Source organism: Corythoichthys intestinalis, chromosome 3, assembly GCF_030265065.1.
Source record: "Corythoichthys intestinalis isolate RoL2023-P3 chromosome 3, ASM3026506v1, whole genome shotgun sequence".
Classification (NCBI taxonomy): Eukaryota; Metazoa; Chordata; class Actinopteri; order Syngnathiformes; family Syngnathidae; genus Corythoichthys; species Corythoichthys intestinalis.
In genome coordinates this window covers 44,705,423-44,732,976 of record NC_080397.1, presented here as the reverse complement: position 1 = coordinate 44,732,976, position 27,554 = coordinate 44,705,423, and the positions used below count along the sequence as shown (strand labels likewise).

The 27,554-nt window shown below is 38.5% G+C and overlaps 1 protein-coding gene across 1 annotated transcript; it reads right to left on the bottom strand.

Annotated features, from left to right (window-relative positions):
• Positions 1-26,963, bottom strand: LOC130913674 (phosphatidylinositol transfer protein beta isoform-like). The gene is made up of 10 exons (XM_057832462.1): positions 26,669-26,963; positions 19,955-19,985; positions 17,724-17,869; positions 17,183-17,426; positions 17,014-17,088; positions 16,836-16,919; positions 10,870-10,947; positions 5,883-5,993; positions 5,557-5,679; positions 1-2,185 (listed from the first exon to the last, which is right to left on the bottom strand). Exons 1-10 carry the CDS (start codon positions 26,686-26,688, stop codon positions 2,138-2,140), a joined length of 960 nt encoding a protein of 319 aa, XP_057688445.1. The 5' UTR covers positions 26,689-26,963; the 3' UTR covers positions 1-2,137.
• Between the last annotated feature and the right edge of the window lie 591 nt (positions 26,964-27,554).

Below are 27,554 nucleotides of genomic sequence, written 5' to 3'. Positions count from 1 at the left end.
TTTAATATTTCGATCACATGTATATTTAATGTAACACTTAAGGATTTAAAGGCAGAAATGGCACAAAAAACATTCAATCCTATGTCTACCAATTATCAAAATTGGCCCACAAACATCTGAAATCAAGCAAATGTGATTATTTTTATAGCTATGAATTCCATCATTTAGGACGAAAGGATAGCTGTATAGCACAATAATACTTCCTTCCTCCATCAGTGATATGACCGATTTTTAAATTGAAATTTTAATTTTAGCCAGTGAGCCTTCTGTCAGACTTCGCAGCAGGAGTTTGGAACACACACACACACGGACATCGTATACTATATGCATTGGTGACAAAAGTTTCTCAGACATTTGGGTAGCACAGAACGCAAATGGGTCATCATTTGTATGTACAATGGACAGAAGGCACAAACTCTCCAAATTAGCATTTTCGCAAAAAACTAAAATGAACTTTAATTGAAAATTATAACAAAGCAAAGAAACAGGAGATGGTTAATGGAAAATTAAAATATTTTGTTAAGTCATCAAACTATTTCAAAGTTGTTTATTTGTCTTAATTGGTGTATTCATAAATGCATTTAAATTCTTTGGCATGAAATGTTAATACCAGAGAGAGGAGTCTACAGGGGTAATACAATCGAAACGTCCATGGTCCTTATGGTTACAAATGCACAGAGAAAAAAAAAAAGAAAGAAAGGAAGAATCAATTATGACGTGTACGTTACACTGGTATTGATTCAAAATGATAGCCCTTTAGTCAACATATGATTATAAAGGCTATACTGAAAGTGCACTGTGGAGTTGAAACTCTGGACTAATATGGCATGTCCATCAAACAGTGGAAATTTAGAGAACACAAAAACAAGACAAATTATATCAAATTACATTTGACAAACATATTACAAAGCCCTGCAATCACTGACTCCAAACAGTTCTGTAGCTGCTGCAGAAATAGCAAGCGTCAACCTTTAGGTTTTTGAAATGGTCAGCCAATAAAGGAGGAGGTAGCTAAAGCGAGCGGCTGGATGCAGAGGTACAGTAGGTAGATTAGGTCCAAAAACTCAATGGTTAAGGCAAGCTGTGGGCATCACTGGTTTGAGATGGCCGTTGGTAAAGCACTCATGTAAACACTGAGAATAATGACAAAGCAAAAGGCTGGCTGAACAGTCTGCTCTACCAGCTGAAAAAGGCAGGCGGCGTCTGTGGTGGACAGGGTAAGGTGGGCCAAGCAGCACCAAGCTTAAGAGGACTAGCACCTTTGGTGGTTGTTTTTTTCAGTGCATTTTGGGGATGTGAATATAATGTGACTCAAGAATGTCTTGTGAGCAGGGAGTGTATTGGACACGGGAAGTGGAAAAACACATCCGCTAAATTAACATCACCTGGCTGATCACGGTTGCGTGAATACGCCCAAAACGATCAGTCACTGCAAAGGCATTTGCACCTGTGAGTGTGTGCATGTTGGTTTGTGCCTGATGTAGATGTCATTTGCAGACCTGCACCGGCATGATTGTCAGTGTTAATAAGATGCGGTGCTTTCGGTAGGTTGGCTTTTGATGGAAGGATTACAATGGGCGGAGGTGCAAAGGGCGATAGTAATCTCTTAATGGTGGTTGTGGAGGAACCGGGGGAAAGAAAAAAAAAAAAAAAAAAAAGTATGAAACACACATCCACTCATACTAAGGAATGCAAACTGTTGAGCGAGAGTTTACAGCTAAAATTGTCAAGAAGCTAGAATGGGCTATCATCTCAGGAGGAATGTTTTGGGGGTAAAACAAATCCGTTATTATTTGGTCCAATACATGCCAATGTGGGTATGAGGCTAATTTTGCTCTTATGAAACACATCTTGATCAAAAAAGATGCTTTCATAGCCACTCAGAGGCTACTAAAAGAAAAGAAGATTGTGTCCGTTTTTAGAAATCAATTCCTCGGTGGATAGAAGGATTATAATTGGATGCAAGCTAGGAATCTGCTCTATTGACTGTATGAGACCCCCTACACCTTGTCCACAACCTGAATGTTTAAAGGTAGGAACTTTAATTTAAAAAAAAAAAAAAAGTGCCACACAAACAAGCCCTGCTAGCGGCCACCAATGCTGCTGTTATTGTGGCAGTTTGAAATCCTCCGCCGCTTTATTCGTCTGCAGCACTCGTTCCTCTGACGTCACCTTTTTTGCGGAGCTATGGGAGATAAAGAAAGAGCTTGTTAAGTATGTATGCATGTTAAACAGGTGTGGATAAGTACATTAAGTAAATTGATGACTGGCTTTCAGGCTAAACTTTTTATCAATTTGATACAAATTCAATTTTTCCTAGTCCTACACATAACACACAAAAACATACCAAAACCCAAGCAATCCTTATCTTGTTTATGTTGTAGGTAGATAAAAAACATCCATTTGAGATACTTCCACCCTGAGGCTGATGGCTTTGGAAAGCCAATTAGTGTTGGAATCTGATAGCTGAGGACATTAATAGAACAGTTCAAACCAACTGTGGCTCTAAACAGAGGAGCGGACAGATGTGATGAAACGGCATCAGGATTACCTTCCTGCTTCTGCCACCATCCAACATCACACTCCCAGCCCCATCCTCTTTCACTCAATCACCACAGAGACTCCTTCTCAAAGGCAAAATTCCATTTGTATGTTAATGAAGGAATAGGAGCCATCTTGAAGGTAACCGCTCCTTTGGCCCTTCCTTCTCGGCCGTCTTCTCCCTCTCCTCTGACAGAACCATTTTCGGTGTGCACAGTATGGACTGCTTTGTTCAGAGGTCCCATACAATCATGCCTCAAGTTGTCCTTCACCCTGTTCAGTCAAGACATTGTATGTCACTGTGTCTATGGGCTAGCATTACACGCAAGCATCATCCTGTCCAGCAACTATAACCTCATCCTCACCACATTCTTCTTTGATGGTAACCAATGTTTACTTACTCGAATGGAAAATGGAAAACACATGCTGGTGCAATCCTGGTACAAAGCGGGAATGTTTGAGTGTGTCCCATTTAGGCTAGACCAGTACAGTCCAGCCTGTATTCTTTCATTTTCTCCATGTATGGCCAAAAGCTTGAAGATATTGAGGAGTTCCAAGAGAAAATCAGTGGGTAAAGTTTCACTGGGAATGTGAATTGCAGAAATAAAAAGTCTGATTTACTTCTTACTTGCATTTTTTTCCAGAGGATAACGGGTGCCAAGATCCAGGCTGTTGTTTGTAACTTGTGCTATTACGTCTTGCAATGTGCATGTGTGATTATGAAATACATCTGAATACATCAACAAGAGGTGTAAACACAAAAACACAAGCACATTCACACACACGTACACCCGCCGTTAGTGAACAAAAAGCCATTTGACAACACCCAAAAGAGTGAATGCAGCAAAAGCTGCAGCAACACAGAACCCAGAAGTAAGTATGGGAGACTGGCCTCTACCTGGCCTGGCTACTCCTCTGCAGCCTTTGTACCACAAACTGCACCCTTCTTACGTATCTAGACCGGAATGAAAAGTACAGTATTTTGGGCAAACCAGTAAGCCTGTCTGGATATGATGAAGGTTAATAAAATGTTGAATTTTATCAAGTGCAAATGACTTGAACTTTCACAAACTCAGCCTCCTAAACAGCCATTGACCAATCAAGTGTCCTAGTTGTTAAGGGAGCATGATACGACAAACTCTTGGATGCCCCATTGTCTAATTGATTGATTGCCATAAAACCTTAGAGAAGACGACGAAAAGGATCAACATTTTACGGACGTAAAAATGGTGAAATGGTGAGTCAATAAAATGTATTAATCGGGCACGAGGTACCCAAAGAGTATCAGTATATTCCTTCCCTTCCCAAAGGCAAAAAACTGAATTCCAATCAATTAAACAATTGGGACATACGGCATCACTCCAAAATAAATGTCTCCAAAATAAACAAGAATACAGACGCGTTCTCTTAAGCCCCTTTCACAAACACATCCCGGTAAATTCCCCTGTAAGGTGACGCCGGATTTACTAGCGTCATTGCTTTCACACATGTAGAGACATCCCAGGAATGACGCGCATTGGACACTTTCAGACATGTCCCATGTTGCCCACTGGCGCTCTCTGTGCGGTGAGGGCTGCTGGTGTGATTATATAACCCAGACATTACATCCTTTTTGGTCAGCATTGGCTGTCACAATGTTGGTCAAATCGTGTTTTGTTACAGAGCCGGTTTGTGGGAGTGTTCCCAGCGTCGCTCCTGCAGCTAATTCAAGCTCATCAAGACTGTAAGCCCAGGCGATCCAAGAGAAGGGTGCTGAGATATTAACTTGCTGGTCGCCGTTCGGCACCTTGTACTCTTGAATATCGTGCATTTGTTAGCTTGTTCATCTGCTGCCCTTGTTTTGAAATCCCCTACGTTGTGCTAGTATTTGAGTATTTTTGTTTTGTTGTCTTTTCGGCACTCTGCCTACCGCTTAGGCTAGTATTTTCGATCCCCGTCGACATACTGTCACGGACGCATTGTGTTATTCCACCTTTTCCGCTATCATGTGTACTTTTGTTTGTATTTAATAAACACTTGAACGCTTCCTTCCAGTGTTTTCTGCTTCGAGGTACAACTTCGTTTCCGCAGTTGCGGACCCAAACATTGGCAACAAAATAAACCACGCATTTCCAAAGATGGACGATGGACTCCTTTCTCGGTTCAGTTATATTTTCAGTTTAATTTAGCTTTTTCCAGCTTGCTAAATTGATAATTGCGATGTTTTGATTACCGCTTTTCATCTTACTGCGAAGAAAGAGGAAGTCATGATCGGCCCGCCATGATATTTACATTATCAGCCATCGTGCTGTGACCCGGGAATTTAACGCCTGCTTTCACGCACACCGATTCCCGGGAAAGTCCTGGACATTATACTAAGACACGACCTGTGAAATTTCCGCGTAATCCCCGTGTCAGTTGAGCCGGGAAATTGTGTTCACATACAAGTGCTTCACGTTTAAATCCCACAATTTTCCCGCTGTTTCTGCATGTGTGAAAGAGGCTTAGGTGTCATCAGGCAATTTTTTCTCACCAACTTCATTTACGTCCAGCCTTGATCTATTCAAAAGTGAGATAATTTGCCCGATGAAACTAAATGACATCTGTCATAAGCATTACTCATGACAGTGTCATGTTATAATTATGACAGTCTTATAGCAGTTATATGACGTCGCTGTCAAATAAAGTGTTACCGGTTAATACATTTTGGTGTAAGTATCCTATAATAGTGAGGAAAACTGCGGCTTATAGTCCGATGCGACTTATCTATGAACAAATGACGTTTTTGTGTCAAATTTGGTGGGTCGCAGCTTTTAGTCAGGTGTGCCTTATAGTCCGGAAATTATGGTAGTCACCGACTGGTCAGAAAGTCGCGAAATACAGCAACTAAATTGCTATTAGCAACACTGTTGTGCTGTCCCCTCTACTGACAGATATGTTATTTTATACTAACCATTTGAAGGAACACGCTTTGACCTACGCAAGCTGCTTAAAAAAAAAAAAAAAACCCTGACAAATGAACCTTTGTGCACTTACCTCATCCAGCTCCTTCTGAGTCTCTGCCTCCATCCGCCGAATATCATCCATTGTTAGCTCCACCCACTTGTCAATCCAACAGAAAAGCTGACGGTGAAAGTTGGTGAATATCCTCTTTTCTTGCTGTAACAGTTTCAGAGTTAATGTTAGCAGATTGTTTTTACCAATTCATCACATGGATTAATTTATATATTAAAAACACTGTTGAAAAAAGATGTAAACATACAACTCAAATTATAACCAAAGGACATCTTTCAAAACTGTAAAAAAAAAAAAACATTAAAAAATGCCAAAACAACTGTGTTTAAACTGTGCACAATTCTAACCTCATGAATTAAGTTCTCCACTCTAGTTTGAAGGCCGAACCATTTAAACTTCACCGTGACCAGTTTGTAGGCACACATTCTAGGGCAGTCGTTCTTGGCACCCAGCTCTTTCTGTTGAGAGAAAAAGCAACAGAATTTCAAATAAAATGAATTAAATCCATCTAACTTGAGGGCGTCAAAAGCTAAATAATGGAACCATAATTTGTAAATGAGAATACAGGCATAAAGACAGTTGAAAGAATGCTATTTAAGACCAATCTTGGCAGCATTTAAAGCTTAAAAAAGTCATTAATATATAAAGCCCTGTGTATAGAGTTTGGTTAAATAATTATCAATATGATGTGCTGTGCGCAGATAAAAGTTCCCTTATCTATAACACACTTTCGGAATCCATTCTACGCTTCGTGCTGTCCTCTGAAGAGAACGCAAAAAAGAGGAGGCAGTGGCAGAGCAAAGTGGATAAACTCCAGATGAAGGGACCAGTTTTCTGCCTCCGCCCCGACAGTGACACCGTTCCCGAAAGACATGCCTTTGTGGCCAGGGAAGGTAGATAAAACGGAACCGGAGATGCGATAAGGGCGGTGCAAAGCCGGTTACATTATTAACACCTAGGACTCTCTCGCCCCCAGAACACTCGCAGAGAAACCTCAGAGAGCACCTGTTTAATTAATCACTTCATTCTGGCTCAGTATTCCAGGAGAAAATGCCACAGACCTGCCTCAGTCACCCTCATGTCACTGCTGTTTGATGGTGCCATCATGGAGAAAAGCGAGGGAAGTGAAATGAGAAACATTTCTAAATTTGCAGTGGGTTTAGAAAAGTTGTCGTGGCAAAAGGAGAACTTCACATGAAACGCATTCTACATCAAAACACTTACGGTGACATTTCTTCTCCCAGTCTCTGTGCCCCACTCAAAGGAGCAGAAGTTTTGCAAAATACAAAGGGAAGCGATATGCAAGCATGTGTGTACGCAGAGATAGACAAGAGTTTTATTGCTCCATGAAGCTGGCAGGAAATTGTCCCTCTGTTGTAAAAGTATTTTTCACCTCAGACTATTTCAGTGTCCAGAGTGGATGGGGGAAAACTATCTAGTTAAAAACAAAAATGAAGTTATTTCTTTATTCATAGATTGAAAGCGGTTTGGCTGCCTTTGTTCTGCAAAAAATACTATAATAGGAAAGTTTCCCATTTTAATCTTGGAAGGTGCTCGAAATTTAGAAATTTTAGAAACTTTAAATTCTAAAGCTTTTTTTTTAAAGGAAGCTCTGGTCAGAGACAACAGGTTACAGCACAATGTAATAATTTAGTAGTGTTCAACAATTCTGTCAAAGTTACATATGTATTGGATATACAGTATTAGTTACATTTAATATACAAAGAATTATTTCTATATCAGTCATGATCATTTCTCTCTACTGGCAGACAGACTGAATACAGAATTTGAAAATCAAACTATTTTCTTAAATGTCCTATTATGGCCAATTACAAGTGAGAAAGTGGTGATTTGTCTTCATCTACCTGCAAGCTTATGTTATTGCAGCCCTACAATGTCTACTCAGTCTTGTCCTGATATATACAGACACTAGAGTAAAGCGGGCGTCAAACGTATGACCCGTGGACTGGCCAGGCAGATAAACCGATCTGGCCCTGTGGAGATTTGTCAGTCACTTTTTAGTCCATTCATACATAAAGGATGTTTTATTAAAGCTCAAATTTTTCTTTTGACACAAGTGCTGGAAAACATGAAGTGTGGGGTCGTGTGAGTAAGCAGATGCAGGCATTTCTGATTTCTGTGTTTTCAGTTTGCATATGAAATAGAAAGGTACATGCAGTATATAAACCCAATGTGATCAGAAAGATGTAGAGTTGTGTTCAAAATGATTAAACTCCCACTGCCATCTTATTCGTGAATCTTAGATTAGGACTGAAATTATATATAATATATAAATATAAATTGAAATCAAAAATTCATAGCACTGCAAACTGTACTCATTTTCAAACCTATTTTAAATATGATTTGCAACAAGATAATCTTTAGTAAATGTGAATGTTCATATCGATATTGTACTTCTAATTATTTAGACCCCCACCCCCCCAAAAATGACTGAAGGGTTTTAGTATTAATGGAGATTACAGTGACCACTCGTTTTTCGCCGTTAATGGGGACCGCCCCTGCGATCTAAATCTGCGAAGTAGAGGTGTAGTTTACTTACATTATTAAAAAACAAATCAAAAAAAAAAAAAAAAAAAAAAAAAAAAAAAAAAAAAAACTTTGGTGAGTTCAATATATTTATTCAGATTTAACATTGGAAAAAGATACATATAAGAGAAGATATATAATTATAATATATATAATATTATAATAAATATAATTCTTTATTAAATGCTTCCTTGAGTGAGTCCTCTCAAATCAAATCATGCTGCTTAGAACAGTACACAACACAACGAGTTGCCATTGCACACTACAGCCAATGTTTGACAAGTGAAACGAGTCGGCGCCTTTGAAAAATAATACTCTCAAGCTTTCCAGGACAGTTCAAAGCAGCTCCCTTGTCATTCATAGTTAACTTTAACAAGTTGCAGCTGGCTGGTGAGAAAGAAAAGCTTAAGGAAGGAGCGTGAGAGGCTGTACGTGATCGGATGGGACATCTTTCTAAAATCCTGCATTTATTTATTTATTTATTTTAATTGGGGGAAAAAATCCGCAATGACTGAGGGCATGATGTTTGAAGTGCGAAGTGGAGAGGGATCACTGTACTTAAATAACAAACAAATGAATAATTGGGGCCAAAATATACTATACACTAATCTATACAATTGATTACAATATTACATTATAATATTTGTATGTTATTTATTGATTTATTTTAAAGCAAAATGTTACTGGTCATATATCCCACTGAATTATTCCTAGTAATAAGGGCCATTGTACAAATCCATGCTAAGGAACAGTTTTGAAGCAAGCAACCTCCGTAAAAGGTATGCTTTAGAGCTGAAACAAATACTCGAGCAACTCCAGTTTAAAAACTGATCCGAGTAATTTTATTCACCCCGAGTAATAGTTTAATTTTGACAGCTCTAAGCATCACATTTTGCCTGAAAAAAAAAAAAAAAAACAACAACACTGCAGCCGACAGCCGCTACAAACGACGCCGACGTTGCTAAAAACTAGCCCGCATGATGCTACGGTGATAGCAGGTAGCATCTGATGCGTTTCATTTTTTCCTCAAAAAAAAAAAAAAAAAAAAAAGGTCACTTAATGTGAAGTTTAAAGGGTTTTTGGGACAATTGGCCCTAGCCCAATTCTTTACCCTCCACTTAACTAGACACAAGGGTATTGCCATAACTAGATAGTAACCTTTGCTATGTGTGGAAGTCATTTAAAGTTCTGAATCAACTGTTAAAGTTGTTAAAATTGCTCCCGCTATTGCATTAGTTCCCTTCTGTCTACTTTCAACATGTGTAAGTTTTAAAACGGTTTCATCATTTAAAGATAGATTTAAGTTAAGATTTTGCCGATTTAGGAGCATTTTAGATAAAAAGAAAAAAAAAAAAAGTTACTTAGGTTCGCTAGGAAGGATCTCTACATCAGAGTCTTCCTGAGAGGTCTACTGCTATAAGATGGTGGCTGTTTATTAACGCATGTAGTCCTTAAAACATGTTGCCAATGCAGCTGTGTCTGTCAATTGCATCTAGTTCTATAATATGATATTTACCATGTCATGTGGGTGTAGTTTGTCGGCTATGGCTACAGTCAGGTATTATTGGAGCCACCTAGCATCGCGATTGCAATGGCGTCTTCCCCACTCCTGCTCTGCTCTGCTCTCTCGTCTCCGTGAGTCCGTTTAACTCAGACTTTTTTTATTCAACCAACTTAGAAACACATAGTAACGCACGCCTTTCCCGCCTCAGTAACGGTAACGGCGTTGCCAAGATGAGAAAAGTAATTGATTACTCATTACTGAAAAAAATAACACAGTTAGTAACGCCGTTATATTCTAACGCCGTTATTAACAACACTGGAAATGACAGAGTCAGCGGCGTTAGTAAACAGCCGCCATCTTAAAGCAGTAGACTTCTAAGCGCTAATAAATAAGATTAACGTTACTGTCACTCGCTCACGTTACGTTAGCCCTGTGGAGGGCTAGGTTTCTATTAATTATGATCACTGTCGATGCGTGGCTAACGTGTCTTACACAGAGGCTTTATTTAATCTGTGAAAACAGCGCTGTAGAGTGATGAGGGTGTAAAATAAAAACTTAATAATGCTAACTGTCAATTTTAGCTACTTAATAATGCTAACTGTCAATTTTAGCTCAGTAGTCATTCCTGGATAAAACACCAAGTGGCACTGGTCCCCAATGTGATCCAATACAGCAGGTATCATACATTTATTTTGAACACTGCAAAAACTCAAAATCCTATCAGGCCTTACAGTTTAGACTAACTTAAAACTTAACTACAACTTAAAAATAGCTTGACACAACTACAAATTCAATTGAAACACGTGGGGAAAAACACTTTACTTTTAAGTGATGTGTGTTATCAAGCGTAATGGCATTTTTAGGTAAGAAATATATATAAATATATAAGATCTAAAAAAGTTTTTTGAGTGAAAGCAGTGAATTAGTCTTTTAGTTACATCTGAGATGCAATTGCTGCCTGTTTTCAACAATGTACATTGAAAATAAAGACATTGATTGACTGAAAATGGTTCAATATTAGATGAAATGTCTTGTTTTCTCATGTATATTTATAATTGCTGTCCACCTGATAATATATATGTTTTAACCGATTACTCGATTAATCGATAGAATTTTCAGTCGAATACTCGATTACTAAAATATTCGATAGCTGCAGCCCTAGTATGCTTAGCTACGTTTGGCATTTAATTAAAAAAAAAAAACTTTCACAAAACACCATCTAATACCCTTGGGATAAACTACAAAGAAAAAGGCAAGCCAGGCAGAACGCTCAAGAAAACTACCTTCCAGAAAGGTCCAAGTGGTCCTCTTCCCGTCTTAACAGACTTGAACTTGGCAGGGTCCTCATCCTGCTTGTAGTCCTATTGTGATAACAATTGAAATAATTAATCTGATACCCAACACAAAATCTTGTTTAATTTACACTCCCTTAAACTCATCGAGCTTATTATAGCTTGTATTGTTTATTGTGATTACATCCTGTAGCGTACATAAACATACAACAATGAATGTAAGGTATCACAATAAATGCAAACAGATGTATGCTTGCCATACCATAAACATAGTGAAACATTGTATCATTTCTAACATTATAATTTGTAATTACTACAGCTGTAATAACTTGTGTTGACCAACATCTTCTTATTGAAGAATACTAAACACAGACCTGTACAGTGCGAGCGTTTTGCTCGCATTTGCGCCTAAAAATAATTTGTTGCGAGTACAGAAAAATAAAAGAGTGGAGAAAAAAAGAGAGGGAGCACAGATTTTACCCATTTAATTTGCATTTTGCTCCTGAAAAATAGTAGAGCTTTGAGAGGAAATTGACGTGAGAAATGCGGCAGGAGATGCTTTCTGGGTCTGACAGTATGGAGTCCTTAGATATGCCGACAGCCAGCGTTAGTAGCGACACTGCTGGCAAGATTTACAAATTCCGGTCAGATGGTCTTCTAGCGTTAGCCAAGGGAGAAATTTAAGACAATCTTATGTTCTATAAATATTGCAAAGGACAGAAGTAAACTGCGGTCAAGCCAGCGTACGTTCGTGTTCCCGTTGTCAAATGAGCGGACTTTAGTGCACCCTCGTAATCCAAGCATTACCATTGTCAGCATTTAAAAATGAAATAAAGTCGCTTGATCTTAAAATCGCTCCATCTACATGTGCGTTACATCAGTGCAATATTATGCGATTCCTCTGAGCAACGTGTCATTTTAGTAGATGCTAGGTTACTCTTAGTAGTGGACCTCTCCGACTACTGCCATACTCAAAACCAGGCATTTTTAATGTACCAATACTTGTAAAAATGAAAAACTCCTGCAAGTGAACTTCAATCAGGTTCCAGTTCTCAGTTTTGTGGTACTGTAAATCCACAATTTTGAATAAATTGTGGCCAAGGTTGGTTAATATTAGTAGTAGACCTGATGGTGCTGCCCGTATCAACTGGGATTTAGAGCTCCGAAAGAAGCAGCCTGGCAGTATCTATGATAGAGGACCTCATGAGAATCACTCTGGAGGGGCCAAGTCTAGATGAGTTTGACCCAACTCTTGCCATAAATCTCTGGATAATTTCAACCAAGCGTGCCCGGCGACTTGACTATACGAAATGGGACAACAATGTTTTTTGTCTTGAGACACCAATACAGAATGTGTACATTATTTGGTGTATATAATAAAAGTGCACTATTAGTGAATCTATCCCTCCAAAAAATGGTGATCCTAATTTTTTTTCTATGCTCCTAAATTAAATTTGCGAGCACCTGTGCTTCTGATGAAAGCTTGGCGTACAGGCCTGAAACACACAAAGATAGGCTGAATGTAACATCTATGTATCAAAAGGGTTTCAAATTATCGATCGCTCGAGGGCCCAGCAATTTTAAATAAATCATGACGTGCCAGCAGCTAAAAGCTATTTTTCAGGGTGATTGGCCAACAAGAGGGTGAAAACTGCAGAGACCACACACACACAACACACACAGTAATTTGACTGTTTTAATGCTGAACGCTCGATCCCCATAACAATGCAGTGTGCAGCACTAATGAGGTCTGCGAATCAATGTGCTGTGGCAGACAAAAGGGAGAAACTCCACCGGTTAACCAGAGTGCATAAGAGCCCTGTGTGCATCCTGTGCGTTTGTCGAGTGCTGCCATACGAAGAACTGTGAGTTGTAATTACACTAACAAACTCATCGGTGCAGGCGCTACGTCCCAGGGCCTGCAGCCATGCCTGAGGCTGAGGGCTGATAGGGCCCTTAGACACAACACACTCCTCCAGAAAGGCAAACATGTCCGCCTCGTTAAACTTCCCAGGGCAAACAAACATGTACTGTATGAGCGCTAGCGCAGACAACGAAATGAGGCAATGTGATGATAAATAACAGCAATAATAAGTAACGACCTAAAATCTTGTTTGTTTTTCCTAAGGTGAGAGAAACTAATATAGTGTTAAATAGTGATGCACGATAATGCATTTTTCAGCCGATACCGATAACCGATAATTTCCTCCTCGTTCCAACCGATAACCGATAATGTCAAGCCGATAATTTTATTAAAAGATTTATGTAAAAATTTAAAGTATACACAAGAGAAAATATTACTGTGCAAAAATATTATTGCTCTTTTTTTCCAACATCAAATGTGAACAAGTAGTAAATTCCAACATCTAAATAAAGACAGATTGTCTGACATTGTGTAATGGTAAACTTTTGGCAACAGTTACTTACAGAGTAAATACATAAGCTGCACAAAAATGGCTTTAAAAGTAAGCCATTCCTAACATATAACATTACTACACAGCAAAAACACAACTCCTTAAAACTAGTTAAATTCCCTTGTTTTCAGTGTAAATCTATCGGAAATAAGTGAAATTAACTGCCAGCACTTCAAGTATATTTCACTCAGATTTCTTAAAGAAAAATAGCTAGCTGAAAATAAGCTTAACAGCCTTATTTTAAGGAATAAATTATTATACAAAATCCTTAAAAAAAAAAAAAAAAAAAAACGTCAAATGTTCTTTATTCAAGAATATGTATGGTTCAAAACATTATTTGAAAGTAATTTTTTCTTGATTTCGGTGAAAAATGACATTTTTTAGATGTTTGGGCTTAATAAGAACAAATGGAAATATTTAGTTCAAGTAAGTGGAATAATCTGGCGCATTCATCTGTTAACTAGTCTTCAACACTCAAACAAGCTGGGGAAAATTATTTGACTAGATTTAAGAAGAATGATCTGATTAAGACATCATAAATTTAAAGCATACTGAATACATTACTGACTGGATGACTTCTTTGTGTGATTTGGTGCATGTTAAAATGATCAACTAACCACTGTGCCGTCATGATAAACATGCTTTCTTGACATCAATTGTGTAAATGTCCGTGGTAAAACTGATGTGATCGGCATGTCTTTCACGAAGAATCGTGGTCGTATAAACTGCATTATTTTTTCATCCAGGGGTTTGGCTATCGGGTCATTTCGGGAATTTCCTCCCGCCTGTGCCCTTCAGTCCGCCCGGCTGCCAAATTAGCACCCGCGCCAGGCCTCTGTCTTGAACTGGAGTGGCGGCGGCAGCTAAGTTTGTACCGGATATCCGCCCGCCCCGGCCGGCTCGCTGCGGCGTATTCGGTGCATGGCTCTGCTCTGCCCGCCGAGGGCGAGGCGGCAGCCTGCGTGACCGGACCGGCGGGCTCCGTCGGAAGACAGCTACTTGTCGACTATCGGTCTCGTGAGGTGTTTAGCCATAGATGGGAGTTTACCACCCACTTTGAGCTGCATTCCCAACCCGACTCCAGGAGGACCGCAGTGTCTCTGTATCGTCACAAGCCCCGTAGCTTCCTTTATAGTTTATTTGTGTTTACAATAGTATTAGCATTCGCGCTAGCAGCAGCCTCGTATTCGTTCCAAAAATCATTGTGATGCAGTTTTAAATGGCTGCTGGGTAAGTGTTAGTGGTGTTCAATGAGGACGCTTTCTTTACGCCTCGTGGAACTGTTTTGTAGATGGCGAGAGCGTCGTTTATTTCATTTCACACGCGGGAAAGGCAATGCACGCTAATGAGAGCGCCTCAACAGTGATGTGTAACACCGCCTCCTCTATGACGCCGCACTCCTCAACCCCTCCTCCCACAGGGGCTTCAGAGAGGGGAGGGGTTGAGCAGGCGGCGGTGGAGAAGTGGAGAAAACTGCTTGGTTGCGCACATTTGGAGGCTAAATCAAGTATATAATTATCGGATTGCATTATCGGTTGATTTTTTAAAAAATCTGTATTATCTGTGTGACGTCATAATTGCCATTATCGGCCGATAATTATCGGTAACCGATATTATCGTGTATCTTTAGTATTAAATAAGGTCTTCTACAATCAACTTATTTGCATCAGGAGGTCATGGAGGCCCAAGCAGAGATTCCAATGCCGAACCTCAAATGTAAAGCAATGCGCTTTACTTGTGAGTCAAGTTAAAGTCGTCTTTCTTTTAAGTGGCATCTTTGATTGCAATTAGAGCAGGGCGGTAAACTGAAAATTTAGTTACCGAAATTCTTCACAATGACTAACGCAATTTTGACCATGTCGGTAAATTCAGTAATTTAATAAAACAAGAAAATATAGTGTTTTCATTCCGCTGCGACTGTGTTGTTCGTCTATGTTCATTCCCCTTTAAGAAAGCAGTCAGTGTGCATCAGGAAGCCAAACAAACAGAAGCCCGGTAGGCTAAGGCTAGCGGCAAACGCTACAAGCAAACGTGATGGAGTGGTGCTTAAGGGAAGTTCGTCAAACTTTCACCTGACATTAAGTATACTCTTGGCGGCACCCAGACAGGCTTTCACTCGATGTCCTCCCTTGTTCTCACGATTTCCGGAGAGGGTGCTTTCTACTGGTAGCCAGGCCACAGGCTAACGTTAGCGTTTAACGCTACAAATGAACGTGATGGAGTCTGATAGAGGCTCTAACCTTGTCGAAATGGCTGAACTTAATGAGTGGATGGATTGGGCACGGACTGCATCTAGCAATTAGTATGTCGCGAAATTTTGCATCTATCTGTGAGTGATTTCTCTGATAGCTTTTGTGATGGTAAAGCACTCAACATAAAGGACAATCCAACAGTGAAACTTATAATATGACCGTTTAATGGGCCCAGCTATTTTTCTGTATGTGCTTAATTCTGTGTCATTACTGCAATCGTAAAATCTTAAATGCTTCATTTGCAGAAGATCAATATAGCTTTAATGTGTGTGTGTGTCTGTTTGGGGTTCATGTGTGCGTGCACATATTAAAAAATGCACTGCGGAAAAAAAAAAAACTGAAACCATGAAGTAAACACTTGTGTTGAGTAATTATGTCACAGCAGCTATTAACAATAAGTTGTCTTTTCGAGGTGTACTGTTCAAGCTGTAAGTCATTTGTGTTACATTGACATGTTTACACAGGCATATTGATTTTGACAAATGTACATTGTTCAAGCCATACAAGCTGTTATAAATGTTCATACTTGAATTCTTATTGTTTACAATAAATGTTTATATACTTAATGTTTAGACTGCATGTACAATTGTTAAATATATTAAATTGAAAGCCTGTAAATAAATCAAAGAGAAACGGTTAATCTGTATATTTTATCCATTGATTCAGATTTTCAAATTATATAACAGTCCGCTTGGGCGGATTTCGTCATTCATCGTTATCGAGGTAAATCTGCTCAATTTATCGTGATACGTGCTTAAGGTCATGTCGCCCAGCCGTAATAGCAATCGTGTTTAGAGGGTAAATCATTCGGCAAACAGTAGGTTTCAAAAATAGTCATGGTGTGACATCACACAGTGCCAATTACCTGCCCAAGTATTCGGGCGAGCTCATCTCTATGTTCTCAAGTTGGCCACTTCCTGGTTCTTAACTGAGCCACACTGAGCATACAATAAAAAAAATAATCCAGTATTTAAATCTACACATTTGCATTTGTTTTCGTTTAGTTCAATACTTTTATCAAACGACCAGTTCCTGTCTTTGTTTTGTGTAGGACTTACAAAGATTATGCATGATGGTTATTTTGGGCAATTCCTGAAAACATGATCTGTGGAACAATAAGTATTCAAAAGCGGAAAAGACCTAGATGTATTTCAGTAACTCCGGAGATTATGTGCAAAGAGCCCATAAGCACGTGATAATTATTTCTACAAACAATCGATTGTAAGCACTAAATGTAATAGTGAGATTTGTCCACAGGAAGGCGCGAAACAGTATTCAAGTTTTAACTTACAGAGGCACACACTTGACTTCCGTCAGCAATGTCAATAGGTACAACAGTGACTTGCTGCCAGGATGAACGATCAAGCTTGTGAACCTAAAGCCAAAACATTCATATAAAAGCACAATTTAAAACATTCAGACAGACAAAGACGCTAAGTAGTCCCTTTGTGTAATATGATTGTACTTACATTTTCTTGTGTTCCAAGGTCAGGTTTATGCCACGTCTCAATCTTGATCAAGAAATTATCTTTCATATATTCATTCTGTAAAGAGTACAAACATTAATGTAGCACAGGATTAGCTGTAATGCTTTGATCAATAAAAACAAACAACATCCAGCCAACAAAGGCTACCTACCGTCACTTCTGACCATGGATAGGCAGGAGGAGAGGAAAAAAGAAACATGACATTAGCCACATTAAAATACAATGAGCACTGTGAGCCAAGATAATCATTCAGAAAATAGTCGGAAGCATAGAGGAAGAGCAAACAACGGGAAGAGCACTCACCAGTTCTGCAGTAGGGGTAGGCATTCCAGGCTTTTTCATGGAATACAAAGGCGCTTTCTGGTGCCAATAGCTGAATAAACGTTGGAACTCGACTGTGGAGTGGTGAGGAATGAAGGCAAAGAGATAAACTTGGTGAAAAGAAAACATTTACTATAGTGGTTGACATATGATTAGCAGTAGTAAACATATGTAAACTACCAGTCAAAAGTCTGGACACGGTATTCAATAACACTAGTGTGCCCAAACCTGACTGCTTGTTGAGGTGTAGGTGACAACTACAGGAGTTTCAAACAAGAACAAAAAACAATGCGATACTGCCACCAGGTGGTAGTACACAGCAATTACAGTGAAATATGCATGATAAAGTCAATACTTAATGTGCCACAAACCTTTTAAGACGGTAGATTTTGTGTGTATACTGTCCTTTTTCTCCCTCCTTCTCATAGGGCTCATTTCTTAATACTTCTATCCCCTCGCCACCACCCGTTTCATTTTTACTTGCTTCAGCCACAGAAAACAACTGTCCAACTTGATACTGCAACACACATCGAACCATTTTCACAATACAATCAAATGTGAGTCACAAGCATTTAGAGTACGGTAACTCTTTGCAAAACAAAATGAATTCGAGGGAGGGATGACTTAATGCAAGACGTCTCCACTCGTTTCTAGTATTTGCGTTTATACTTTGGCATTCTCTGCACTGTTTGGGAGAATTTCATTCTGCAACCTGTTGCGAAATGTCAAAGTGCATTCTGATTCAGATCCTTTTTACAAACTCAAAAATGTCCATGTCTAATTTTTTATATTTTGGCTTTGAGGAGCATTTTCAACCATTTACAAGAACAATGCTCATAGAATGGAGTGTTTTATTTTCTATGCGAAATGCAGACCAAGTTCACAAGTGCTTTAAGGTCTCATTTCACCCCTTTTTAAAAACAATATTTGATGTCTTTTTACCGGGTTTAAAAGATAATTCAAGTATATATTCAAAGTATGACTTTTTTTTTTAACACTGTTCTGGATGGTTGAAAAATAATTATGCTCAAGTATACAGTGGTACTTCAACATACTATTGAATCGACATAGTATTTTTGACTAGTGCGCCGATATTTGGAAATTTTACGTGTATTGATATTGGCCGTTTTTTTCAATCAGACAGGCCGAAACGAAAAAAGAAAACAAATCAATTTAAAACTGTTATTTCGGCTCAGATGAAGCCGCGCCTTTCTCTCCTGCACTATTTTTCACCGTATCCTCTGATCGGTTAAATGGGAATGGTAAATGCAGTTATACTTGTATAGCGGCTCGGGCACTTCTGGACCTATTATTTTTTATTTGTGAGATTCAATAAACAAACATGCTTTAGGCATTTTAATGAAGTTGAGTGTTTGCTTTATTCAAATTCTTTAGGCCAATTTTTAAGATTTTTACTGCAAATGAATATCGACTCCAAAAATCGGTTAACGCCCCCTCTAACTACTAATAATCGGTATCGGTCTTGACAAAGTCATATCGGTCAATCTCTACTTCCTACTGTCATTTGTGTCGACATAACGACATGCTCGAAATATGACAATGACAGCGTCACAATTTCATCGTTTTCCCACAAGACGGATGTATGATTTTCTTGTGAGAGAAATCAACATGTATCCCAAGAAGGGTAGTGTAGGTGGTAAAAAAAAGGGGAAAAGGTGACGCTTACCATTGAAATTAAGAAGGAAATGATGGAAAAATAGTGTGGTGTGCGCGTCAGTAAACTGGCTCGACAATACAGCCTCCAATCTCCAATCTCGAAGATGACTCATTATTGTTATTAATATTATTATTGTAACATTGGCAAGGAAGTTGCCAGCTTTGACAGGTTTTTAATCATTTATTTCAGAACTCGTGCAACACAACACTGCTACCGTCCACCGTAGCAGACACCAACAACAATAGAACATGGAAAGAGAAACTAAAAACTCTTCTGCACCTCTCTCTCACTCCTTCACTCACTAGTCAGTCACACAGTGCTTTCAGGAGCAGCACGCAAAACAAAACAGCCACATTAGAACGCGATTTGTTACATAATAATAACAATAACTCCAACTTGTATTTATAATTTATTTGTTTTGCTATCTGCATTTGCTATTTGTAATTTAACCTGCAGTAATAAGTATTTGGCGTAGATTTTTGAGCTGTGGAACGAATTATATTGTAATCTTATGGGAAAATCCTGCTCGCCTTGCGATCATTTCGACTTACAAACTAAGTCTTGTAAGGAATTAAATCTGTATGTAGCGGTACCACTGTACAATTGACAAATTGCATAGATAACAAACCTAAACCAGGTTACAGACTAATTTTGACCTCTGTATGTTATGAGTAGAACAGTAAAAAGAAAATAGATTTTAAATCGTCTGTCAATTATGTTTCTCAAGAAAACGGGAAAACCATATGTGCTCTGTTGCAAGGAGTAACTCCGATACAGTGCTGTGAAAAAGTATTTGCCCCTTAAATCATTAACAGAAAAAGTACAGAAAGGTGTGTGTCAGTGGAGCGATACAAAGGGCAGAAATGCACAAATTTGAACATGACAACATTAATTTCATCAATGAGAGGAAGAAAGATCACTCACCTCCTCAACGCTACAAGGTAAAACCACACGGCTAACAAAGACAAAGAAAAGAGATGATTAAAAGGTGAGCCCTTTAGCCCTGCATTTATTACACCAATTTAAATATCAACTGTTTTAAATCACCACCTGACATCAACTGAATAGAAGTGATGATGGAAATGTCTAACTGGAGTTTTGAATGGTATATACAGTACATAAATTGTTAATACACAATAAAACACCTAAAATACTAACAGTGGCCTGACAGAAATGACAGCAAAAAATTAAAAAGTTTTCAATTGACTTTGTTCAGAACTGATAATGATATTGGTTTTGTTGCGGTCAAGTAATGGTAAAATTTATTCAGTGGTAATTATTTCAACTTCAGTGGGTAGGTAGTACTCTTTTCCTTATACAACTGAATAACACAGACCGAATGAGGGCTACGCAGCTTTATAATCAGCCTGTATTTTACAGTTCAAATCAGGAACTAGCCAGCTAGACGGTTAGAGCAAATACCATAATTACTAATGACTGATGTTGACTTTCAGCCTCACCTTCACTTAAATCACGTGTAATTGAAATGTGCAGAAGTATGCATGCTTGAGTAAGCAGTAGAGATGAGATTTAGAAATGATGCGTGCTATATCTTCAATTAAGAATACTATCAACAACATTATCCCAATAAGTGGTAAAGACAATTCCATGCACAATTTTCAATGCATGGTGTAAGATTGTTGTGCATCACTGTAGTTTACCGTATTTTTCGGACAATAAGTCGCAGTTTTTTTTTTTTTTTTTTTTTTTTTTTTCCTCCATAGTTTGGCTGGGGGTGCGGCTTATACTCTGGAACGACTTATGTGTGTAATTATTAACACATTATTATATCATTTCACATGTTATTTTGGTGTTTTGGAGTGACACTGATGGTTCGGTAAACTTGTTAGCATGTTCTTTATGCTATAGTTTTCCGAATAACTCTTAATAGCTATGTATGTTACGTTAACATACAGGCCACGCTCGCATTTCATTCTTCATGCATCATGTAACATTATCATACTGTACACTTATTCAGCATGTATTTTTATTATAAATTGCCTCTGAAAATGACATAGCTGTGCTATGTGTTTGAGTTTATTAAGTAAATTTCCCCCCCAAATGCGACTTAATACTCCGATGCGACTTATATGTTATTTTTTCTTCTTCATTATGCATTTTTGGGCTGGTGAGACTTGTACTCAGGTGCGACTTATAGTCCGAAAAATACGGTACTTTGTAATTTTCATCAGTCAAAACATGGTACAATGTTCCCCTACTTTGTCACAGTTTATTGTTCCGATTCCCACTTTGATCATAGACTCTTAAGCCATCTTTGTGTTGTTGTTTTTTTTTTTTTTTTTTTTTGTATGCAGGCACTGCTGCAGCTGTGTATGTTTTGAACATAGGACCACTTCCATTTTTGCCAAAAACATTTTTAACACTTTCAAAACTGAAGCACACCTTTCACTGTAGCAAGATTTTGTGCTGGACACAACCTGCTGCAGTTTTTGTGTGTTCAAAGATGCAACTGTTTGAAGGTTCATAATTACTGCAATACAGTATCTACTGTATAGTAGTCAAAAAGCAATCTATTATATGCTTTGGTTGAACATTTTGTCATTTAAATGTACAATGTTAAATTCCTGTGTAAGTTGTTTAGTAATTAAAAGTGGAAAAACAAAACTTGAAGCAAGCAAATGTTACCTTGTATGCCATACAATGTATGGTCTCTCAATTGTGATTAAAATATTGCCGAGTTTGGCCATTTAAAGGGTGGTTCCAGAACATTAACCCTTAAACACCGGATGTGTTTACGCATATCATCTTTGAAGCCTCGTCACATAATTACGTCACCCACGTGTCACTGGTTGATCTCATTTGAAAGTGCGGAAGTTGAGGTCCAAGACGGTTTTTACTTGACGTCAATCGACCGAGTAAAATGGGAGATAATGTCATTTGAGTTTTATAGTTTAATTACCCACATAAATAAATATTAAAATACTGCATGGACTATGTGTTTATGTCCATATTTCCATCATTTATTATCCTTTTTCAAACTGAAAGCACAACGAAAAACTACATATCCCAGGAGCCATTGTGAGGTCAAGAAAGACAAACTTAATGTGAACATTTTTAAAAGATTGTCAAGCGAGCGACTTTGAAACGTTGGGAATAAAAAACTAAATTTAGCACAAGCTAATGCATTATTTCATCAACTCGAGGAAGAGGATAGAACAGATTTGTCGTTTTCTTCGGATGAGTCGGCAAATTGGGAAGAGTGACAAGCTGACAGCGCATACAGCAGAAGAGCGGGCTGTGTGACGTAGTGTATGACGTAGCTCTTTGTCTTGTTCATGGGGGAATCGAGTGGCAGCCTGAAAAAATTGAACTGAACTAGTTTATTGTTAACACTTTTTAAACTGACTTTATTCAATATTATATTTGATTTGATACGCCTATGACCATACCTGCTGTTTGTGTTGAATTGTCAAATAGGCTAGGTTCATACTGCAGGTATTAATGCACGAATCAGATTTTTTCGTGTTTTTCCGACTCCAGTGGGGCATTAACTTGACGGTCTGAACGGGACAAGTCGCATAGAAGTCGACCATTTCCAATCCGATCTGGGTCACTTTCGTATGTGGTTTAAATCCGATCTGGGCCATATTTTTACAGAATGTCACGGCGGTCTGAACTGGCAAGTCTCCCAAATCGGAATTCATGCAGTAATTACGTCATCAAAGCCCGAGAGAGACGGCGTGCCACCGTAGAGGTGCAGGTGTGCATTACCGCCTAGCTTGCCTTGAACACCGCTTTTGGGATAGGGCTTGACAAAAGTCATAAAAAAATAAAAATGGGTCGCGGATAAGCCTGAGAATAATCGGTTTCTCTCTGCTCTATATGAGCAATATTTCAAGATTTCTTACACGGCCGAGAGTTGGGGGAAAACTGTCCGTGTGTGTGTGATATGCACGGACAGTGCATGCATGCTATCGATCAACAGAAACTTTGAATATAAGCCTAAACGCGATTATGTCTTGTTATTTGTGTCCAATTTTTTTAAATCAAAATATGATCGCCCTGGAATGACGGATGACAGCCAGCATGTGTAGTCATTTGTTTTGATGCTTTTGGGCATGCGGGTCTTCTTGCTCAGCGCGTATCGTACTGCGAATTAGTGCACATGCGTAATACTTGAATGGTCTCAATGGACAAAGGCAGTCTGAACGGGCACGCCAAAACAACAGATATGGCAAAAAAATCAGATTTGTGCATTAGACTTGCGGTATGAACCTAGCCATATAAAACTATTCAGTCTTTTTTTTCTGTTGAATGTTTATCCTAAGAAGTTGAATAAATATTATCAAGCTTCAAAACGTTTTGTTGCGCATGTTTGTTTGTCAATGAGACATCAATATTACACATTTTGACCCCAAAAAAGGGATTGCTTTGGTCTTTTTTGGTCCAAAATGTTTATTATAATTGGTCAGTGAAGAAAACAACAGTTTGGACATGAAAGTTATGGTGTCCAAAAAAGGGACCCAACCAGGTCATTGTGTTTTTTGTTTTTTGTTTTTTTTTTAATATAAAGGCATCATCAAAAGGCATGCAAATTCGGACAAAATAGGCTTAGGTGTTAAAGGGTTAAAGGAGTGGTGGGCAAGATATTCCACAAAGGGCCGCTGTGGGTGCGGGTTTTTGCTGCAACCCATCAAGAGGACACCTTTTCACCAATCTGATGTGTTATAAGTGCAATCAGTTGATTGCAGTCAGGTGCCTCTTGTTTCCATTGAAACCTCATTGGTTAAAAGCTCTGTGCTGGATCAGTTGGAACAAAGACCAGGACCCACTGCGGCCCTCGAGGACCGGTTTGCCCACCCCTGGGTAAAAGGCAGCATTCTTTCAAACTAGAGATGTCCCGATCGATCGGGATGATCAATCGGGTCCGATCACGTCATTTTCAAAGTATCGGAATCGGCCATGCCTTTTTTAATATGTATATATATATATATATATATATATATATATATTTTTTTTTTTAATTAAATCTGTTTCTAATTGCATTTAACGTTACAGACATATGTTACACTCATCCAGAGTCTTTTGTTTAGGCTTAAGGTAGGGTTATCAAATTTATCCCGATAACGGCTGTAATTAATTTTTTTTTTAAATGTATCACGTTAAATAGTTAATGCAATTAATGCATGCGTTGCATGACCCACTCACGCACTGTCGCGCTCAATCTGTGATGGCGCCGTTATACCCATTTAGAGTGGTAAGAGGCAGTGTACAATGAGAAGAGTGAATTTTGGCAGCCTTTGGAGCCTTCTTTTAATAGGCTAATGCCTTACAATCCCTCTCCCTTCGATTAGAAATATCATGAGAAGTAATGTGGGGAAGCAAGGTAGCAATTGATCTTTTTCTTAACACCTAATGTTATTTCCCAACGCAGAGAAGATATATCAATTGGTAGCACTACGCACGGTCATGGTTCCACTTCCCATCATGCATTTGGGCTGAATGGCTGCAGTATCATTTACTGAAAGCTCAACAAATACACTAGATGGCAATATTTAGTCACAACTCACAATATACAAAGTCACAAGTCTTTCTATCCGTGGATCCCTCTCACAGAAAGAATGTTAATAATGTAAATGCCATCTTGAGGATTTATTGTCATAATAAACAAATACAGTACTTATGTACCGTATGTTGAATGTAAATATCCGTCTGAGTTTTATTCATTTTTTTCTTAATGCATTGCCAAAATGTATATGATCGGGAAAAATTATCGGGAATGATTGGAATTGAATCGGGAGCAAAAAAAAAAAAAGCAATCAGATCGGGAAATATCGGGGTTGGCAGATACTCAAACTAAAACAATCGGAAGCAAAAAAACATGATCTGATCAACCCTATTTCAAACCCTTACTTTTGACGATTAATGATTATTAATAGTATATTAATAATAGTGTTTCATTTTTTGAGGAATAGGTTGTGATATGTTTAATACAACTGGATTTTTATTCAAGTAGTGTACATACATGTTATTCGATTCCTTATTTTGGATAGTTCAATGATTGAATTTCTGTGTAGTGTACAAATCAAATTAATCAACAAATGCCATCAGATTCCATTTTGTTAGGATGTTTGACCATCGTCAACGGGAATAGGGGTGTGAAAAAATATCGTAATGGTGATATATCGTGATACTTTGTATCACAAAAGGTTATCGATATGCTCCTGCCAAGAATCGAAATATCGTTCTAAAAAGGTGTCAATGTCTTTAAAAAAAAAAAAAAAAAAAAAAAAAAAAACAAGTTGCCACCAAAATCTTCCACCATAATAGTGTCTCAAGCTGCATTGACGGTGCACGACGCCGAATCCATTTAGACTGGGAACGTTCGTTCATTCGAAACCAGAGCATTCACAGTCATTCTGTCTGATTTTCAGGGCATTTAAAGGTAATTTCCTGTCGAGTTGAGTCACTGCCTATTCATTTGGGTGATTCCCAGGTCACTTCCTGTTCTGTAACTCCAAATAAACAGGAAGTGACCCGTAAAATAGCCCAAAATCAACAGTTGTTGTAGAATATTCTAGAATGATTTCCTGACCAATGTATCTATAATCGCTGTGCCGCCATATTGTCAGATCATCGTTATCGAGAGCTTTGTAAATCGTATCGTATCGTATCGTAAGGTACCAAGAGGTTCCCACTCCTTAACAGGAATGTATCATTTGTTGTCCTGTATATCAGCACTGTATCTAGTAAAACAATAGTTTGTCTCCTCATACTTTGATGAAATACAAGGTAGGCTGACAGTGTTGTGCTAAACTACGAAACACTTTTTGACAAATCTGATAAGAAAATCATTTGGTATCCCATAGTAACGTCCGTTAAGCAGCGGAAGCCCTTCCTTCAAGTCGTCCTTTCAACCAAATAAAACGCAGAAAACTATTTCAAAACCGGAAAAGAACATTTTAGGAGGTATTTTCAAAACAAAAAACGCTGCGACATTAATATTTCGACGTGACAAGAATGATAGCAGACACTTGCGCTACTTGGCCATGATATTAGTATTTAGTGGCAACGTTTGCCTGAGCTGGAAGACTCCGAGCTATCTGCTAACCAGCTTGTGTACCTGAAGGTATACAGCTATCGAAGAGACACGCACAAACCAAGTTTAGCAGTGTGTAAGAATATCTGGAAAAAGTAATTTGGCACTATCGCGGCATCAAGCCCTACTTAAATAGAGATACGTTTAACAGCGCCAGAAGACTGCCCACCCCAATTACGAAATGTTTAGCTCTGTTAACATTAGCCAAGTGTAAGCTAGTATAGCATGCACGTCAAATGAAGTTCAACAACTTTGCGGAAGAGCAGTAACACTCACGTTGCAACTACCGCACGGCAGCCATTAACCGGCCTGTTAATGATTAAGTTACTTTATAAGGATACATGGGAAACAGTAAGATAACATTAGCTGTCGACGCCGGTAGGCCAGAAAGTACTTTTTGGGCAATGCCACCACCCTTCCTCGTGTTACCATGTCAGTCATTCAGAGTGATGAAAAGTTTCCTAGTAGCAAGTACCCAATCCCTGAACCCCTGCCACACCCGAGCAAACCCCGTATTAAATCTTAACATATTTAAAATGGTGTTGAAAAATAAGGATCGGCATTAATATCTCACTTACTACTCCTTGATGAGGACCATTGTCTTCTTGTTCCAACTCCGAGTCGACCTGTACGTCGTACGGCTAAACGAGTGAGACCGCTGATTGCTGTTGACGTCATCAGCAGCGAAGAAACAGTATTTAGCCCCGCCCTTTGTGGTCTGTGATTGGCTCGACGCTCCCTCTCATCATGTACATGAGCCAGTAAAATCGATTTCACGTGGCTGAAAAGGCCACTCATTTCACAGTAAATGTTGGGATTTCATCTCTGGGCAAAAAAACAAGAGGTGGCAAAAGCACTCACACGATGTAGGGTACTAAGTGCAAATACTTGCAAAAAAAACAAAAACGGTCATATGAAAAGCAGAAGTACTGTTTTAGTTCCGGTAATTATTAGTCATAAATCTCAAATGACATGTCAAAAGCAAACACATTCCTGAAATACATATTGAAGTAGTAACCAATTTCAACCCACCTATCACAATATTGATCCAAAAATATACTATATATTAGTGCTGCAACGATTAATCGATTAACTCGAGTATTCAATTGGAAAAAAGATTCGAATTAAATTTTGCTACTTCGAGTATTCATTTAATTATGTGGCGTTGTAATGGTTTGTTTTGAAAGTGTTTGCATTTAGTTTTATTGATTTAGATGGATACACGGCCCTCTAGTCTACCTCATTTCACTTGGCTGAATCCATCTGCTCCCTGTTAAGATCAACATAAGCTAGGTTTTTGTTTCAACTAATGTTGTTTTCAATGCATTTGTAATTTAGTTTATAGGTATATTTAGCCATTTTTGTTGGAATATGTGTCTGAACCATTTGCTAAGAGCATTGTTTAAAAAAAAAAAATAATAATAATAATAAAAAAGCATTTTATAGCATTTAAGCTAGCAGACT